This window comes from Stegodyphus dumicola, chromosome 6, assembly GCF_044657685.1.
Source record: "Stegodyphus dumicola isolate Sdum_Otavi_A_Nest chromosome 6, ASM4465768v1".
NCBI lineage: Eukaryota > Metazoa > Arthropoda > Arachnida > Araneae > Eresidae > Stegodyphus > Stegodyphus dumicola.
In genome coordinates, this window is record NC_140773.1 from 175,471,899 (window position 1) to 175,492,902 (window position 21,004).

A 21,004-nucleotide genomic window follows, 5' to 3' on the forward strand; every position below is an offset into this window, starting at 1 on the left:
GAATGACCATGGAGAAGTACTTGCTTTTGACGTACTCGGCATACAGATGTCCGAAATGTCCTCATCATCATTAGATTCGCCAGATTCTTTATGATCAGAATATATCATAGTATCACTATCACTACTATCAGAATCTGTTTCAGAATCAATATCTGAAATATTTTGCATCATTTCTGCTATTTCATGCTCTGTTAAACATTTTTTGACAATTCGACATTGCAACGGTAAAAATAGAAAGAATTCACGTCTAAGATCTAATATTTTCTAAAAACTGAAATGCAAACTGAAATACCCAACGCTTTAGCGAAAATAAAACTTCTCTACTTACAATTAACAACTACCACATGCGAATTTAAAGAGACGTCATAAATCATGCCATTCGGAAACATTTATTTCCCCTTTTGTTTATATAATCAAAAACACGTATATGTGAGTCATGCTTCTCTCATTTCGAGTAGAAGGCCTAATGTGCGTGTATCTGAAACCATATGGACATACAGTGCCATCTTGTGGCAGAAATTATAGTTTTTAAAACGTTCCAGGACACTGGCACAAATACGTGACAGTCGGGGCTGAAAGGGAAAATGCTCTGGCACACCTGCATGTCGGCCGGGAAGTGAGTGTGTTCATTGCTGGCACATAGACGTGACAGTCAGCGCGAAGGGGTTAAGAAATGAAATTATATCTTATATATACTAAATGAAAAAATTAATGGACACTTCCTGTTAATGGACAATTGTCGAATCCTGAAACCGTTGAAGGGAATGCATTCCTACTTAGCAGACACTTTCTAATAACAGAAAAATACTACATCGCAAGAGTGTCCTTTAACAGGAGATTCTCGACTCTTTCTCTCTATGTATATTACAATTTTATTTCCTTAATTTCCCAATTCATGATGAAATGTATTCTATAAATACTTACGCACACTGTTTCCTTCACACATAAATATATTAAATATTTTGAACAAGGGTATCAGAAAATGCATATATATATATATATATATATATATAACACTTCTACAACATTTGCACATCCAAACATAAACTGAAAACATTCTTTAAACAATGCATCAAATTTAAAATGTGTAATATGATTGATTTCCAGGTAATGATGTAGTATGCAATCCTTTTAGTCACTTATTTACTTTTTAGATGGCACCACTAAAATGCTACGTTTTAATTATGAAAGTAAATAAATAATAATTAAGAATACACAAATGAAAATGACTCCATTAATTTAATAACCCATCAAATTTAAATGGCTTTCAATTTTATAAATCAAAAGTAAGAGTGCGCCTTAACAGGTCTTTTTTACGAGTCGTTCAGCCATATACATTATGACACACAGCAAGGCCAAAAAATAGTCATTTTTTATTAATGGATCTTCATTATGCTTGGAAACATGGGTGCCATCGAAGCATTTATGGGGGTGAGGGTACTTTATGCATTGTGCAGAATCCTTAACTTCAAAATTCCTCGGCTTGATTCAATTATCTGAGTATTAGCAGTATCTGCAGGATAGATAAATTTCTTTGGTGTTTATGATTCAATAATCGTATCCTGATCGGCCCAGCCCCAACCGCTAAAAGTAGAAAATCGTAGACTACGCCAACACAGGTTTCTATATTGCAAAACATACTGTATATTATATAATAATTACATAATACACCATATGATTCCATATATTTCTATACAGCAGACTAGATTTTTAAATTTAAGTGTTTATCTGCAAAAAATGAAATATATTTTACATACATTAAAAAAAATTATAAATATGCACATAATTTTATTTTAAGCCCATATTTGTTTTTCCTACTGAAATACATTTACATGGGCTATTCAATAAGTAATAAGACTAATTTTACTGCCGCAAAACCACTTATCGGAATGTTAATTTCTGTGGCATAAAAATAGTTTGTTGTCTGTATTAACAAAAGCTACCGATAGGTGGCGTGTACAAACTTATGTTCCTGAGTATCACATAATTGAACTAAAGCATGTTTGCGGGCGCCTATGAGACGTGGCCAGTTGTTAAAATGGAAGCGTCGACAGAACGACGTTATGCGATTAACTTTTGTGTTCGTCTGCAAGAATCAGCATCGGAGACCTTTGACATGATACATGAAACTTTAAACAATGAAGCATTAGCAAGGGTTAGTGTTTTTAGCTGGCATAAAGCTTTTAAGAAAGGCAGGCAAAATGTGGAAGATATCGAACCTGAGGGACAATCTTCAATGTCCGTTACAGAGACAATGATTAAAACAGCTGCAGTTATTATCAAAGAGGACTGCAGAATTACAGTACATCAGCTGCATGCTCTATTGAATATTTCTGTAGGAAATGTTCACTCAATCATGGCAGAACATTTGCACCTGAAACATGGTTGTGCGCGATGGATTCCGAAATTGTTGACACCTGAGCAAATGCAGCATAGAGTGGATGTGTGCACATAATGGAAAGAAAGACTGGAACAAGAAGACGGCAATTTCTTAAAACGCATCATTACAGCAGATGAAGCTTGGTCGTATCACCATGACCCAACCATGAAACAACAAAGTAGTGAATTGAAGCATCCGTCTTCGTCTACTCCCAAGAAAGCAAAAACTGTGAAATCAGCTGATAAATTTATCACCATAATTTTTTTTTTTTATTATGAAAGAATTGTGTATCAACACGCTGTCAAACCTGGTAATACCGTAAACGGCTCGTACTGTGCGAATGTCTTAAGAACAATGGTACAGCACATTCAAAGGAAACATCCATTGCTCCGAAATGGCTTCCTATTGCATCATGACAGTGCCCAACCACATATTGTTCATTCCGTACACGATGTTTTGCAGCAGAGATTTTACTGCACCCTCCATACAGTCCTGATCTCGCTCCATGCGATTTCTGGCTGTTTCCTGAACTTAAGAAACTATTACGAGGCAAACATTTTGCAAGCAACAAAGAATGCATAAAGGCTGCAAAGGCAGTTTTGAAAAAGCTGTAAAAAAAAAAAAAAAAAAAAAAAAAAAAAGGACTTTTACATGTCTTTCAGAAGTAGACAGAACATTGGGATAAATGCATTGTGTGCCACGGTGACCATGTAAATGATGGCCATTAAAGGTAGTCTGTATTTTTTATAATTTTAGTCTTATTGAACAGCTGTTATATTTCAAGACGGAAAATTCATACACATAACATATAACGTATTGGTTCAACATACTGGAATTCAATAATTACGACTGCTGAACATAAAGAAAAATCTAAATACTTATGCTCATTTTTCACTTATGGCTACACATAATGATATGCAAAATGAAATACTTTTAAAAAAAAGAAGTTTAGAGAAATGTAAAAACATGTAGCTTTCATATATACTTACATATTTATATCATCAATGTCAACTCTAGTACTTTGTTTCAATAATTCCAACCACCCATCAGGTAGTACTTCATTAAACTTATTTTCATATTCTCTCGAAATGCCATTTGTGAACATACCTGAAGGTTTTTCACAAACAATCTAAAGAAAAGAAGGAAAAAATTCGACAGTGGTCAATGAGAAACAATGAGAAAAAACTTTTATGTACAAGAAATAACTTTTATGTTTGCATCTGCAAGCAAGAAAATATAATAAACTCCTAGAAGGAAAGAACTACAAACATACAATATAAAAATTTTTTAAAATGCAAAAGGCTGATATGTAATTAATTTAGAAATATATTTTTACAACATATATTTAACCCCTTGCTCTATAATGTCACCATTGCAGTGACATTTAAGAAAAGCTGATAACTCTTTTGTAACTGCAGCAGCAATATTGTTCATATATTTGTAACTTCATCAGTGCCACTGCAGTGACATCATAAGATATGTTGACAAACTCATCCAGTTGGTTTAATTGCAACACTGTAATAAGAACTGATAATTCCACTGCCACCGGTGCTGTTGTGTGGCATCTAAAAATAATTTTGTATTAAATGTAGGGCTAGATTTCTGTATATGCTTATTGTGATCAATCTACCAGTTGAACTGTCTACATTTTTTCTGATCATGCCTTTGCCATGATCCTTCCAAATATCCCTTACCCTAAAATGGAAGGAATTAATAATCATAAAAAAAATATATTTTTAGAAAGCAAAGAATTTAAATTATACAGAAATAAATTTGGCTACAAATTACTTAAATGAAAATGGATATAGTGATACTGATAGCGATATAGTAGCTAATGAAAAAAAAAAATTGCAGCCTACTGAATATGGCACCAACAATAACACAACCACCTCAGTGGAAGATGATGACTGGATCATTATTACAGAGAATCGGTGCATGCCTCTTACATTCAATTTTTCAATAAAATCAGGTGTGACAGGTCAACAAATTTCTTCTAATACGAGGGCCATCCAGGAAGTAGATTACGTTTCCGTCTGTGTCCGCTAGGGGCGGGGCTAGCGCGGCCATCTTGGGGTCAGAGCGTTGCGCAGCTCAGTCTGCATCTAGCCGTGCTAGTGAGAGGTTCGTGCTGTGCTCCGTTCAGATACTGCGACGGTTTGAAATGTCTGCGTTAATTGAAAATCCCGCGAGCTGCGAGGTGCGCTCAGTAATAAGGTTTCTGACTGCAAAAAACTGTAAACCGATAGAAATCTATCGGCAGCTTCGTGAAGTGTATGGGGACAACATTATCACTGAAGGTGGAGTGCGTCAGTGGGTCATAAGATTTCAAAATGGCCGAACCAATGTTCACGACGAAGATCGAAGTGGGAGACCCAGCATAGTGACCGCCGAACTTCTCGAAAAAGTCGATGCTAAAGTCCGTGAAAATCGAAATTTCACAATAACGGAACTTTCTTTGAGTTTTCCACAAATTTCGCGAAGTTTGTTGCACGAAAACATCAGCGAAAAGCTTGGTTACCACAAGTTTTGTGCAAGATGGAAGGCAAGAAGAGGTAACGAAGTGGTTGAAGGCGCAGGCGGCCGAATTTTTCGACGAAGGAATTTCCAAGCTCGTACATCGCTACGATAAATGTCTTAATTTGTATGGTGACTATGTAGAAAAGTAGTATTTGAGTGTGGCTTTCATCTGTATATAATAAAATTTGTTTCCTATACTTTGTTTATTTTTTTATTCCAAAACGTAATCTACTTTCTGGATAGCCCTCGTATTTTTTTAACAAATTCATTTTTTCAAACAATTTTCATGGACCAGTTTGTTGATGAAATTATAAAGGAAACAGATAACTATGAAAAATTTGTATTATTATCAAAGAATCTAATAGTCTTAACACATCTAACAACATGCGAGGCTTGGAAAACTTTTTTCGAGGTACGAGATTCTCCTTCTCCAACCAATGGAAGTCTCCCAGCCAAAATGTGTCTCACCAGAACATACATTTTACAATCAAGATGAAAATGGCTGTTCTTTTCTGATTTTAATGGAGACAAAATTTACATCTGCAATGTCTCAAGAAAAGAAATCTACTGAAGTTGTACCTGAGACAAAAATTAATTTACATGGGCATTTTTGATGGATCAAAAAATTTTCCAATTGACAAATATTTAATGTTCTTTGAAAGGCAATGTAGTATCAAAACACTTTCCGAAACAGAAAAATTGATATTGTTTCCTAATTACTTCCTTGTACGAAGTACAAAAGAAATATCATTATTGTGAAAAATTTTGGGTATCATATTTCAACAAAAATATCCACTTTGACCACTGTCGAATGCAATTTAACAAAGTTTTTGCATAGCATCTGTGCATACGGACAGAATAAAGGACTCTTTCCCCCCCAAAAAAAAATAATAAAAGTTATTTAAAATGGATACTGAAGAGATTTTTTTTCATGGTGTCTGTGCGTACATATCTCGCAATACTCAAAAATGAGTAGCCTCAGAAAGTTGAAATTTTGTAGATAGGATTGCTATAACATGTAGATGTGCGCTCCCATTTTGGTTGCAATCGGCTACACAAGAAGTATATAAATATATGAGTATAATTTATTTCCTAAACAGTATTGATTAATTGATTATATTATCTCCTAAGTTTAATTAAAGTAGAATTATTTTAAAAGTGTGAATCCATACTGGTAAGTTATATTTTGAAGTAATTTGAAAGCAAAATGTTAAGTGTTTTCGCACTAAATGGATTTAAGATCATACAATATATGAGTATATATATATCTACTCTGTTACTCGACTCAGTCAGCTCAGTTTCTTTTTTCTTATATGTTTGTAAATTGTGCATTTTTTCCTTTAAAAATTATTGAATTATGTTGTTCTTATCTTCCGGTTAAGGTTTTTATGCCTTTAGTTAACCTGCGTGTTATAATTGTAAAATTATCAACAATATAAAAGTTGCTTAAGTGCAGCTAAGCCTAATTTGTTTGCCATAGCAGCCATATTTCTTTAAATTTGAAACTTAGCAGAATAGTGGATTTGTTGGCAATCTAGAGAAACTAAGTTTTACAACAACAAAGGTAATGTAATTCTTTTATTATTGCGATTTAAATCATGCTTAATCCATTCTGGGATTTATTTGAGGAAATAAGCTTTAAGATTTACTTCATAATTTTAATATAGATATTTTGAGTTTTTATGTATTTTTGCCTTGTCACAAAGTGAGAACTGTATTAATTGAACGAGAAATAATGAATCGTCTGTGAAACAGTTTTTTTTTTTTTTTTGGTTGTTTGTTTAATTTCTTTTATACATCATTTTAGATTTATTATAGTATTTGACTTTATTATAGTATTTAACTTGTGGTAATTCTTCAGATGATATAATTTTTGTGCACTCTGAGTAATAAATTGAAGGAGATGTGATGCTGTTAAGTGAACCTAAAGCCAAAGTGTCACTATGGTAAATAAATATAGTGAACTTTAAAGAGTGCATTTATTCTATTGTGGTTTGTGCACTATCCACGAAATAGATTCAATTAAATCCGACAAGTTTAAATGAAATGCAAGAAAAAATGCATATAATTTAACATTCCGTAAAACAAGGAAGTAATGTGGTGCAAACATCAATGTTGCACTAACATTCTAAATTTGCAAGTATGTTGAAACAGATAATTGGAATCCTTTAGAAGATAAACTTCTCACATATTTTTCCAGTTTATAATGATTTACCTTTGGTGATTTGTTTCAGTAACTTATAATAAATTTAAAGATGTTGATCAATATTTCTGCCAAAAATTAAAAATTAGGCTCTGCAATGAAATTAGCTGATCAAATTTTAATCGACTGCGGTATACTAGTGCTTAAATTCAATTCAAATGTTTATAATACTTTCAAGAATCAGACCAGATGTTCTTCATCTACTTCAGTTTTAGTTACGAATTAACAGAGATGTCATCAATCAAATAAACTGCACAGAATCTTCAGATTAGCATGATGCCTTCAATTTAAATTACAATTTCATAGCTTTGATTTAGCAATATTGGAGAAACATATTAATTGCTGTTAAAAAAATAAGTAAAGTATAACAAGATTTTTTTTTCTTTAAATGAATTTGCAGTCATAAAATGTGTGAATACTTTTAATATTGTTACCTTAATAATAGTACATGCTAAGCGTGTTTCGTATCTTTTGAGTTATTTTTCATTAAATGATAATTTTTTTATTATAAAAGATAAAATATTTTTTATTAATTATAGTAAATTTAAAATATAGAGTGATTTTATGAAAATTAAAATAAAAATTTTATAGTGTTTGAAATATAAATTTAAATAACCATTTTTGAACTAAGTGAAGAATTTCTTAATAATAGTACAAGCCATATGAGTCTTGTATCTTTTAAGTCATTTTTCAGTTAACAGAGCAGTTAAAAATATTTTACATTGTAAAAGAATAGTAAAATGATAATTTTTTTATTATACTGAATTTAAAATATAGAGCAATTTTATGAAAATGCAAATAAAAATCTTATGGTATTTGAAATATAAATTTAAATAACCATTTTTGAGTTAAAGAATTTTAATATTTTTTCCAGGGAAGTTTATTAAATTGTAATGTGATTAATCAACAAGCTTTTGAACTATTTTTAAAATGTTTGAATTAATGTTAAGAACTTTACAATATTTATGAGAATAAAGTAAATACAGAATGAAAACTAAATAATTTTGAATATTAGCATACAAAATGATAAAGAATTACACTTTGGGCAACCATATGGAAAATACAAGTGTAAGTTTCAGTCATTATCGTAATGAATATTAAAAACATGAACAATTGACTAATTGTAATGAAATTACATATGTGTAATGTAAAATAGGTAAGAAAAAAATAATTTCCAGTTATTGTGGATGACTGTTATAATTATGTCATGAATTACAGCATCCGAGATCTGGACTCCTAGGGACTTCGGCAATTCTGGATTTGAAATTCTTCCGAATATTAGATCATCAATTTAACTTATAAGATGGCATGTAGAAATTACAAAATTAACAATATAAAATCGTGATTTATGAAATAATAAAGCATTTATGATCTAAAGAGTAACAAAATTTACCAAAAAAACTGTTTAATATTTATTTGTTTACTTTATTTAACATTTCTTTCACTGTAAGTTGTTTAAGTTGCTTTTTTATGCTAATATTTTCAATTTAATTCTGTAAACAGATATAACTTCTTATTCAGTTACAAAGTTTCATTGCTTAAGTCCTATAATCGCTGTCTCAAAAATTCCAATTACCGTAATTTCCGGAAGAAACGCAGCAGCGTTTACGTGTTTAAAACTTAAATTTTCAACGGGTGCGGCGTTTAGGTGCACTAAAAATAAAATATTTCCTATGATGGTCATTGTACATAGTTTGGATGGCCTTGTCATTGTACATAGACTGGTGCTGTTCCCACACAAAAGACCACTCAGTTGCTTTTTGCGAACGTTATTTTGTTTACATTCTTTCCCTTGAACGGACCTACATGCCTTATTCACCCTAAACGAGATCTCAGAACAATAACATTCTTCCCCCTTTCAAATCAACATTCTCATCAGTTCGAATAGTCTCTCTCCTCTGCCATTCGATGAATCTTCCAGGACCCACCCCTGCCTTTTCTGCAATTTTTTTCGAAGGCGGACACGACTCAACCTGCCTTGCAATAACGAACTCTGACGTATTTCCCCTTCAGCATGAATGGATTTTTCTTGGCATTCTGCCAGATACAGATCCCATCAGTTTGGGTACAAGTACTTGTTGGATAGTTTTTAAGTAAGAAGGGAGCGGAAAATTTTTGAAAATGTCCCTAAACGGCACAGAAGCTATACTGCTGGTTTTAAGCTTAATGTAATTTCACGTGCTGAACAAATTGGAAATTGAGCAGCAGCTCGAGAGTTTGAAGTGGACGACAGATGTATTCGACGTTGGAAAACTGAAAAAGAACTTCTTAAAAATATGCCACAACAGAAACGAGCCAAAAGAAGTGGTACTGTGGCAAGAAGTATCCGCATTAAGTGTTACGCAGTTGAGACTTATAGCACTACTTTTAAGATAGAGAAAAGATGTCCCCACATTAAATGAAAAATAAAAGAGGTTATAGCCAATTAAAAATTAGAAGTTTGCTTTCATATTTTTTATCCTACACATCTCCCCTTCAAAGAGAAAAAGCATTAGAGCAACAAAATATGAAAGATATAATTTTGAAAATACAAAACACAAAATTAACTTTTGAACAATTAAAAAAATTATAAGTCGTAAAATTTTGAATTCAATAATAATTTTAAAGCACTATATTCTTTTAAAACAATTGCACATTTTTAGAGTCCTATTAAGATTTGAGTCCAATCTGTAAAAAGTTCTTGTTTCTGGAACATTCACATCACAATTTTGATACTTCAGGGAAGGATTTCCAAAAATTTTTGCACACAAATATCACAATTATAAAAATTTTATAAACCCATTAATTATTATGAATAATCATAAACCTTCAAACTTTACATCATACTAATTTTCACATTTATAAGTAATATTTTTATCATTTGTAATAGCATTATTGAAATTATGGTTTTTACTTTTATTATTACATTTTACAATTTTCTTATTTTACAGACCCCACAGCTTTTTCCTAGTACACACATATCCACTTTAACGAACTCATGTATTATATTTTCATGAGTGGTTAAGGGAGACTCTGCAATTACTTGGAAATGCCTCCATTCCTTCTTTAAAGGCAAATGGCCTTTTGAACTACCCTATAACATTCCATTTACATTAAAAAAAAAAAAAAAAAAAAAAAAAAATCACATTTTGTTATATGAAAAAATAAAAATCCTATATAAAAATTAAATAAAGTGGGAGCCTTCAAAGTTTATATCATATGAGGAAGGTGAAAGAAACAATTATGCAGAGCTAAAACAGGCATCTGTTTCTGAACCAGTATTCCCTCAACATACTTTATATTTAACATACAATTATTGATAATTATAACATTCATTCACCATAATTCCAAACAAATTTTAATACATTTTAAGCTTAATTAAATTCTTAATAAACTTTATTAAATTATTCAATTTCTTAAATCTTTGGTATTTCTATATTAATTTTAACAATATTTAATATTCTCCCATTTAATAATTATTTCATATATACATAATTTTAAAAATAATTAGAAAATTCTTAAAATTAAGGTTTTTAAACAATAATCTTATTTACAAAATAATTCCAAAATTCTTAACATTAATTCAAAATTTCTGACAAAACTTATACTTACTAATAACAATGAAACTTAATAATCTTCTCTGAATAAGATCTTAGAATACTTACACAACCTAATTTGATATTTTCATAAAGCAGTACTACTTTTTTTATCCATTGAATTAAACTCAATATTCTAAGAAAGCATTCTATTTTCAGATTTCAAAATATAATCAATTATCAAGTGAGTTATTTATAATGATGTAGTTGGAGAGAAACTCGAAAAAAAAGGGGGGGGGGAATCGCAACACATTTTTTCGATATCATCACTTGATTTCCTCAATGGAAACAACTTTTGACAATTAAATTTTAACCGAAGAAATTAATTACACTTCAATATTCTTTTTGAAAATATTTCACTTTCCAAATAAGATATGCACTTTCATAATTGTTGAAAAACACATCGCCTATAATACAGTAGAATTCCAGAAATCCACAAAGCTTGGGACCATAGGTTGTGCGGATTTTGGGACAGAAAAGATAAAACACTTTTCGATCATAAATACAACCTCAGTTAGTACACAACGCTTTTCTTGTCGGCTGTTAACTGAAACCATGTCTCTTGCTTCGTCTTCTTTCTTTACAGCCTTCTTCTTTTCTTTACATGTGAACTATATATATTGAAATTGTGAGGAATGTTTAGCACCTCTAATGCAGTACCAGTTTTAAGCAATGATGTATTTCTGAATAATTGTTCCTGTGAAAAATGTTTTAACCATTAAGCCAGTTGTGATTTTTGCACTAGTCGTAATCTAAGCAACAGTCTCTTTGGCCATGATGAATGAGAAAATTAGTTTTCATAGTTTCTAAAATCTATAACATCACACAAAATATGTAAAATACCACATATGATACAAAGTTATTAAACTTAACTGGAATCAACTGGCAATAGATCTTCAGACTCATAAATTTTAATTAGACACATCCCTGCTTCAAAGATATGCTTTGCACTATTTTGCACCACTCTTTCTCTGTAATCTCTCTGCACTGCAACATTTTTAGCCCAATCGCTACTCAGCATGAACACAATGAATTTCAAACTATAAATACAACACCAGTTAGTATACAGTGTTTTTTTCCTCATCTGCTATTGCTCGAGTAAATTATGTCTCTTGCTTCGCCTTCTTTCTTTATAAAATGGAAACTATATATATCGAAATTGTGAGGCCCATTCAGCACCCCTAATGTTGTACTAGTTTTAAGCAAAGATGCATTTCTGAATAATTGTTCCTGTTAAAATTAAAAATGTTTTAACCATGATGGTTAAATAGACAATTGAGGTTTTTATACTAGTTATCATCTAAGCAACAATTTCTTAAATCTTTGGTATTTCTATATTAATTTTAACAATATTTAATATTCTCCCATTTAATAATTATTTCATATATACATAATTTTAAAAATAATTAGAAAATTCTTAAAATTAAGGTTTTTAAACAATAATCTTATTTACAAAATAATTCCAAAATTCTTAACATTAATTCAAAATTTCTGACAAAACTTATACTTACTAATAACAATGAAACTTAATAATCTTCTCTGAATAAGATCTTAGAATACTTACACAACCTAATTTGATATTTTCATAAAGCAGTACTACTTTTTTTATCCATTGAATTAAACTCAATATTCTAAGAAAGCATTCTATTTTCAGATTTCAAAATATAATCAATTATCAAGTGAGTTATTTATAATGATGTAGTTGGAGAGAAACTCGAAAAAAAAGGGGGGGGGAATCGCAACACATTTTTTCGATATCATCACTTGATTTCCTCAATGGAAACAACTTTTGACAATTAAATTTTAACCGAAGAAATTAATTACACTTCAATATTCTTTTTGAAAATATTTCACTTTCCAAATAAGATATGCACTTTCATAATTGTTGAAAAACACATCGCCTATAATACAGTAGAATTCCAGAAATCCACAAAGCTTGGGACCATAGGTTGTGCGGATTTTGGGACAGAAAAGATAAAACACTTTTCGATCATAAATACAACCTCAGTTAGTACACAACGCTTTTCTTGTCGGCTGTTAACTGAAACCATGTCTCTTGCTTCGTCTTCTTTCTTTACAGCCTTCTTCTTTTCTTTACATGTGAACTATATATATTGAAATTGTGAGGAATGTTTAGCACCTCTAATGCAGTACCAGTTTTAAGCAATGATGTATTTCTGAATAATTGTTCCTGTGAAAAATGTTTTAACCATTAAGCCAGTTGTGATTTTTGCACTAGTCGTAATCTAAGCAACAGTCTCTTTGGCCATGATGAATGAGAAAATTAGTTTTCATAGTTTCTAAAATCTATAACATCACACAAAATATGTAAAATACCACATATGATACAAAGTTATTAAACTTAACTGGAATCAACTGGCAATAGATCTTCAGACTCATAAATTTTAATTAGACACATCCCTGCTTCAAAGATATGCTTTGCACTATTTTGCACCACTCTTTCTCTGTAATCTCTCTGCACTGCAACATTTTTAGCCCAATCGCTACTCAGCATGAACACAATGAATTTCAAACTATAAATACAACACCAGTTAGTATACAGTGTTTTTTTCCTCATCTGCTATTGCTCGAGTAAATTATGTCTCTTGCTTCGCCTTCTTTCTTTATAAAATGGAAACTATATATATCGAAATTGTGAGGCCCATTCAGCACCCCTAATGTTGTACTAGTTTTAAGCAAAGATGCATTTCTGAATAATTGTTCCTGTTAAAATTAAAAATGTTTTAACCATGATGGTTAAATAGACAATTGAGGTTTTTATACTAGTTATCATCTAAGCAACAATTTCTTAAATCTTTGGTATTTCTATATTAATTTTAACAATATTTAATATTCTCCCATTTAATAATTATTTCATATATACATAATTTTAAAAATAATTAGAAAATTCTTAAAATTAAGGTTTTTAAACAATAATCTTATTTACAAAATAATTCCAAAATTCTTAACATTAATTCAAAATTTCTGACAAAACTTATACTTACTAATAACAATGAAACTTAATAATCTTCTCTGAATAAGATCTTAGAATACTTACACAACCTAATTTGATATTTTCATAAAGCAGTACTACTTTTTTTATCCATTGAATTAAACTCAATATTCTAAGAAAGCATTCTATTTTCAGATTTCAAAATATAATCAATTATCAAGTGAGTTATTTATAATGATGTAGTTGGAGAGAAACTCGAAAAAAAAGGGGGGGGGAATCGCAACACATTTTTTCGATATCATCACTTGATTTCCTCAATGGAAACAACTTTTGACAATTAAATTTTAACCGAAGAAATTAATTACACTTCAATATTCTTTTTGAAAATATTTCACTTTCCAAATAAGATATGCACTTTCATAATTGTTGAAAAACACATCGCCTATAATACAGTAGAATTCCAGAAATCCACAAAGCTTGGGACCATAGGTTGTGCGGATTTTGGGACAGAAAAGATAAAACACTTTTCGATCATAAATACAACCTCAGTTAGTACACAACGCTTTTCTTGTCGGCTGTTAACTGAAACCATGTCTCTTGCTTCGTCTTCTTTCTTTACAGCCTTCTTCTTTTCTTTACATGTGAACTATATATATTGAAATTGTGAGGAATGTTTAGCACCTCTAATGCAGTACCAGTTTTAAGCAATGATGTATTTCTGAATAATTGTTCCTGTGAAAAATGTTTTAACCATTAAGCCAGTTGTGATTTTTGCACTAGTCGTAATCTAAGCAACAGTCTCTTTGGCCATGATGAATGAGAAAATTAGTTTTCATAGTTTCTAAAATCTATAACATCACACAAAATATGTAAAATACCACATATGATACAAAGTTATTAAACTTAACTGGAATCAACTGGCAATAGATCTTCAGACTCATAAATTTTAATTAGACACATCCCTGCTTCAAAGATATGCTTTGCACTATTTTGCACCACTCTTTCTCTGTAATCTCTCTGCACTGCAACATTTTTAGCCCAATCGCTACTCAGCATGAACACAATGAATTTCAAACTATAAATACAACACCAGTTAGTATACAGTGTTTTTTTCCTCATCTGCTATTGCTCGAGTAAATTATGTCTCTTGCTTCGCCTTCTTTCTTTATAAAATGGAAACTATATATATCGAAATTGTGAGGCCCATTCAGCACCCCTAATGTTGTACTAGTTTTAAGCAAAGATGCATTTCTGAATAATTGTTCCTGTTAAAATTAAAAATGTTTTAACCATGATGGTTAAATAGACAATTGAGGTTTTTATACTAGTTATCATCTAAGCAACAATTTCTTAAATCTTTGGTATTTCTATATTAATTTTAACAATATTTAATATTCTCCCATTTAATAATTATTTCATATATACATAATTTTAAAAATAATTAGAAAATTCTTAAAATTAAGGTTTTTAAACAATAATCTTATTTACAAAATAATTCCAAAATTCTTAACATTAATTCAAAATTTCTGACAAAACTTATACTTACTAATAACAATGAAACTTAATAATCTTCTCTGAATAAGATCTTAGAATACTTACACAACCTAATTTGATATTTTCATAAAGCAGTACTACTTTTTTTATCCATTGAATTAAACTCAATATTCTAAGAAAGCATTCTATTTTCAGATTTCAAAATATAATCAATTATCAAGTGAGTTATTTATAATGATGTAGTTGGAGAGAAACTCGAAAAAAAAGGGGGGGGAATCGCAACACATTTTTTCGATATCATCACTTGATTTCCTCAATGGAAACAACTTTTGACAATTAAATTTTAACCGAAGAAATTAATTACACTTCAATATTCTTTTTGAAAATATTTCACTTTCCAAATAAGATATGCACTTTCATAATTGTTGAAAAACACATCGCCTATAATACAGTAGAATTCCAGAAATCCACAAAGCTTGGGACCATAGGTTGTGCGGATTTTGGGACAGAAAAGATAAAACACTTTTCGATCATAAATACAACCTCAGTTAGTACACAACGCTTTTCTTGTCGGCTGTTAACTGAAACCATGTCTCTTGCTTCGTCTTCTTTCTTTACAGCCTTCTTCTTTTCTTTACATGTGAACTATATATATTGAAATTGTGAGGAATGTTTAGCACCTCTAATGCAGTACCAGTTTTAAGCAATGATGTATTTCTGAATAATTGTTCCTGTGAAAAATGTTTTAACCATTAAGCCAGTTGTGATTTTTGCACTAGTCGTAATCTAAGCAACAGTCTCTTTGGCCATGATGAATGAGAAAATTAGTTTTCATAGTTTCTAAAATCTATAACATCACACAAAATATGTAAAATACCACATATGATACAAAGTTATTAAACTTAACTGGAATCAACTGGCAATAGATCTTCAGACTCATAAATTTTAATTAGACACATCCCTGCTTCAAAGATATGCTTTGCACTATTTTGCACCACTCTTTCTCTGTAATCTCTCTGCACTGCAACATTTTTAGCCCAATCGCTACTCAGCATGAACACAATGAATTTCAAACTATAAATACAACACCAGTTAGTATACAGTGTTCTTTTCCTCATCTGCTATTGCTCGAGTAAATTATGTCTCTTGCTTCGCCTTCTTTCTTTATAAAATGGAAACTATATATATCGAAATTGTGAGGCCCATTCAGCACCCCTAATGTTGTACTAGTTTTAAGCAAAGATGCATTTCTGAATAATTGTTCCTGTTAAAATTAAAAATGTTTTAACCATGATGGTTAAATAGACAATTGAGGTTTTTATACTAGTTATCATCTAAGCAACAATTTCTTAAATCTTTGGTATTTCTATATTAATTTTAACAATATTTAATATTCTCCCATTTAATAATTATTTCATATATACATAATTTAAAAAATAATTAGAAAATTCTTAAAATTAAGGTTTTTAAACAAATCTCCTTGGCCATGAGGAAATGGTAAACTCGTTTTCATAATACCTCAAATCTACAACATTAAAGTCAACAAGATCTTTAAGACCTATGCAGCTGACTCCAGTGGTAAAGTGTCTGTAAGTTTCCAAAAGTTTATCATCTAACATGTGTTGATTTCATACACAGATACTCTCAGCAACTGAGTGACTGCAAAGGAAAATAGGTCAAGGTCCTCTTTCAAGTGCTGTGTGAGAATTTTCGGTGCTTTGAATGGGTGTTTTAAGTTGTGCTCCTTGGCCTGTAAGTCTAAAATCATAAAGCATGTGTGCTGTGTTCTACAAGTTAAAAAAATCACCTAACTCAAAGTGAAAGATTACTTCAAAAGTGTGATTATGTGTTTCGATCTATAAATATTGATATTTGTTTCGGTTTTCCATCAAGCAAAGTTTTCTAATTATTTTTTTATGTTTTGATTTGAATATAAGTGTGTGATATTAACATTCATTTTTCTGTTCATAAAGAAAATGGAGGAGTAAAAATTCTACTAATTTTAAATTTTGTTTGAAAGGTTTTTTGTTGTAATATACACTTAATTTGTTTTTCCATTGCTAAATACTTTCAGTATTTCAAGATTTATTGATCATGTTTAATGTGTTTTGCATTATTATGTACACGATTTAGTGATTTTAAACAGAAGTTTAAATGCAAATAAAAATGTCCCAATCTAAAAATATTTTTGGCATTGTTTCTGTGGGCAAAGTGAAGTTCATATGTCCAGTTTTTGATAGAACCAAACATTATCCTACTAATCAACATTCAACATATTTTGATAAACGTTGTAGTCTACAAAAACTTTCTGAAAAAGTAAAATTAGCCTTATTTCCAAATTGCCTACAAGGAGGAGTATTGACATTCTATATTTGAAAGCGTATTGAAATAGATAGTTGGGATTTATTAAAAGATAAATTTCTCACATATCTTCTAGTTCTGAATATGTTAACTTTGATGATTTTGTCTCGGTCACTTAGTGAATTTAAGAACATAGGTAAGTATTTTAGACAGAAATCAAAATTAGGGTCTGTTCTGAAATTAAGTGACAAAATTTTAGCAGACTCACTCAAGATTTAACAGAGCAACACTGTACGCTATTATCTGTTCAAAACAAAACTTCCCTTGAAAACAGGATTATGCTAGCACAAAATTATTCCCAACTTCAAACTCACTTCAAAAACCACAGAGCATTTTCCAGAATTTATCATTGGAATCAGAGCATCCAGATTTTCTGTTCCTAGGCAAATGCCCATATTTTAATTACAAAGATAGCCTATTCCAAGACCATTTTACCATACGTCTTTGTCTCGAAATCCGGTTTGCAGAAATGTTCAGTCACCACAATTGAGATATCCGAATTTCCAGTATCCCACCTTAAATTACCAGCAGCCTCCATCCTATCAAAATCAAACTCCACCCAAAAAATGACAGTACTTTAACTTAAATGTTAAGATAGACACAATAACATTCCTCCTATTATTGATAAAGGTAGTCAAGTTAAAGTAATTTCTGAAAACATTCTAAAGGCCCGTCCACACAAGTATGCTCGGAACGCAGCTGACAGAAAGCGCATTTAAACAGTGTCCAAACGGATACGCTTGCGAAGAGTGCTGTTTAACCAATAGAATTATTTGGTGAAAAAAAATCACGATATAGCGTTGTACTCTCGGTTAACGGAGCTGTCACCTTGTTACTTCACTGTGTTTCTATATGTTTGCGGCAAGATGTCAGAGTCAGATGAGTTTTGATAGCTGAAACTTTACCATTAAGTACCATCATTAAGCAAAGGCAAAAATGAAAAAAAAAAAAAAAAAAAATCAAGAATGGGTTCAAAAGATTTATTACGAGCGACTTGTTCAAGGAGATTTTTTTTTTTCCTTTACTGCCTCGTTTGCGAAATGAATATTCAGAATTATTTTTTAACTACTTAACTACTACAGGATGAGTATCGACCAGTTCCACAGACTTGCAGGTTCCATATTGTACGAAAATTAAAATTTACAAAATTGGTTTTGGAGTACAATATATAAAAAGAATTAAATTACTTGAAACACCATCCACCATATAATAAAATCAACATTTTTTTATCTCTCCCTCCCTTGGTTTGCTTGTTTATGAGAGGTATGGGAGTGTTTGTAAAGGAATCTGTGTAATAACTAAAGCGTTCTATAATTTGATTATTTTCTATATATATTATTACACAAATAAATGAGGAAAAAAAGTGCCCATTTGAGCGTTATATAAAATATAAAAGCTTTCAGATTTTTTTCTCTGTTTTTCTTTTTTATTAATTTTTTTCTTTTTATTTTGAATTTAGACTAAAGTTCAAACTTTGGACAGTTTATGTAAAATTATGTGCAGGATAAATATGCAATGAAGTAAAAATAAAGACATAATTTATAAAAGTGATGCAGATATATCATTACATAAGGGGTTAATGGTTTTTATTTGCAGTGCACACTTTTAAATTTAAAATAATAATAGATAAAATAAGAAATGAAAATAATAATAGGTAAAATAAGAATATAATGATTCATGATTAAATATAAGAAACACGTTTCAAAATGAGAAAAGCTAACTTTGATTTACAGTGGTTACGTGTAAGGTACTAACTCGCAACCTTTCCCTTTGTAATCCAGTATACTGACCACTCAGCTACCTGTGATAGCAGTATTTATGAAAACTAATGTAACAAGTAGAAGTCACTACAAAGGTAATTTAATTAATATTCAATAAATGATTGCTGTATGACCCAAGTTGTAACTATCCTTGAAAATTTTGTAACTATTTTATTGAATACTCTTTCACAGTCAACTGTTTTATTTTAGAAGTTATATTGTTGAAGTTAGTTTTTGGTGTATTTAATATTGGGATGGTTTTAGAGGTTTTAATTACACACATATGTTTATAGCAAATATTTGTGATAATTAAGGAGAATTTTGTAAAGCAGAAAATTTGATTTTGTAGAAACTGTAATTTATTCAGGTTCCTATCACTTAAAGTGTTATAAACAGGTGAAGCATATGGATATACTGGTTGGATCATTGCTTCATAACTATACAGTTTTTTCCCTTTAATGGGAATTTGAAATTTATACCATGTATGGTTTGAGAAATCTGAAGATACCGTAAACAATGCTGATTATTTTCTTGCTGTATGCTGTTATGATCTCTTTAAGCAAAAACTCATCTCTGTGTGATTCTGGTGCCATATTGAAATGGGTAAGCAAGATTTTCTGATTATGACACATAAGAACTCAGTCGGTTATTGGCTGTTTGTTCACGTCGCGGGCGAAAAAGCTGAACACAAGCGAACTCAGTTTTACATCTTCTGCGTATTGTGAATTTACGCTGGTTGAAAAAAATTATGTTGACTACGTCGCAAGCACTCGTGTGGACTGGCCACACGATGTATTGATAATTTTGAAACCACTGAAAATTAACCTTAAAAAAAGTTATTGTTCTTATCTGAAGGTATTTCTGTCACTAAATAAATTATCATGTAAATTTAGAAGAATATGCAGAAGTGTGATATTTTATGTTGTTAACTCTTGAATTATTATCTTCGTCTGATGTTCCTTTGTTTAAATTGCAATTGAACTTTACTGATTATAATGTGCATCAATTTAAGAGAACTTTAAGTAAGGATATATGTCTAAATAATCCTCAAAATGAAAAAGATTACGCTAATCATGTTACAAATAATGAGAGTGAAAAATTCCTTTGTAATAACCAGTTGCAAGAATTACTAAATAACTATGGTCATAGATTTTCAAAAAGAAAATATGATGTAGTTTCTATTAATATTGAAACCTCCAAGAGTAATACTGACTTCAGAACTTCCAATCACTTATCACCCATACAAAGCAGATCCTAAAGATAATATTAAAATTAAATAATAAAGAGATGAATTATATCATGTAGGTATTATAAAACAATCATTTAGCCTTTATGTTGCTCCTTAACTCTATAAAACAGGTTAAAATGCAAAAACTAGATTATATTAATTATTAATCTATTATATAGATTATTAAAATGCAAAAACTAGACTCTCTTGCACTCAGCATTACTGTGTGGAATTACGAGAATAGCACATAAAACTCTTGCTAGTCTATCATATTTTGGTGTTCCATCAGCTCTTTTTATTGTTTTTAAGGTACCAATGAGGACATATCTATCTCATTGGTAGTCTTTATCAAGTCTATCTTCTCCAGAACTGGCAAAGTCTTCAAACTGAGCAGTAGAAAATTGGTTCTGTAGTTCATCTAAAGCATCATTATGGCATTCATTTTCTTTAATTGTTAACAAAAATGGAAATTTATCAATAAAAAAACGAATCTTTTCAAAAGATGAATTTTCAATTTGTTTCAAATTTGCCAC

General features: G+C 30.5%; 1 protein-coding gene across 3 annotated transcripts in view; it reads right to left on the reverse strand.

The window, feature by feature from the left end:
• Positions 1-21,004, reverse strand: part of LOC118198795 (tudor domain-containing protein 7-like) — a 172,171-nt gene that overhangs the window by 102,280 nt on the left and 48,887 nt on the right. For all 3 annotated transcript variants that reach the window (XM_035370569.2, XM_085819190.1, XM_035370570.2), the window contains exon 9: positions 3,370-3,509. In XM_035370569.2, the coding sequence (XP_035226460.2) occupies positions 3,370-3,509 (140 nt within the window). The remainder of the gene's footprint in view (positions 1-3,369; positions 3,510-21,004) is intronic.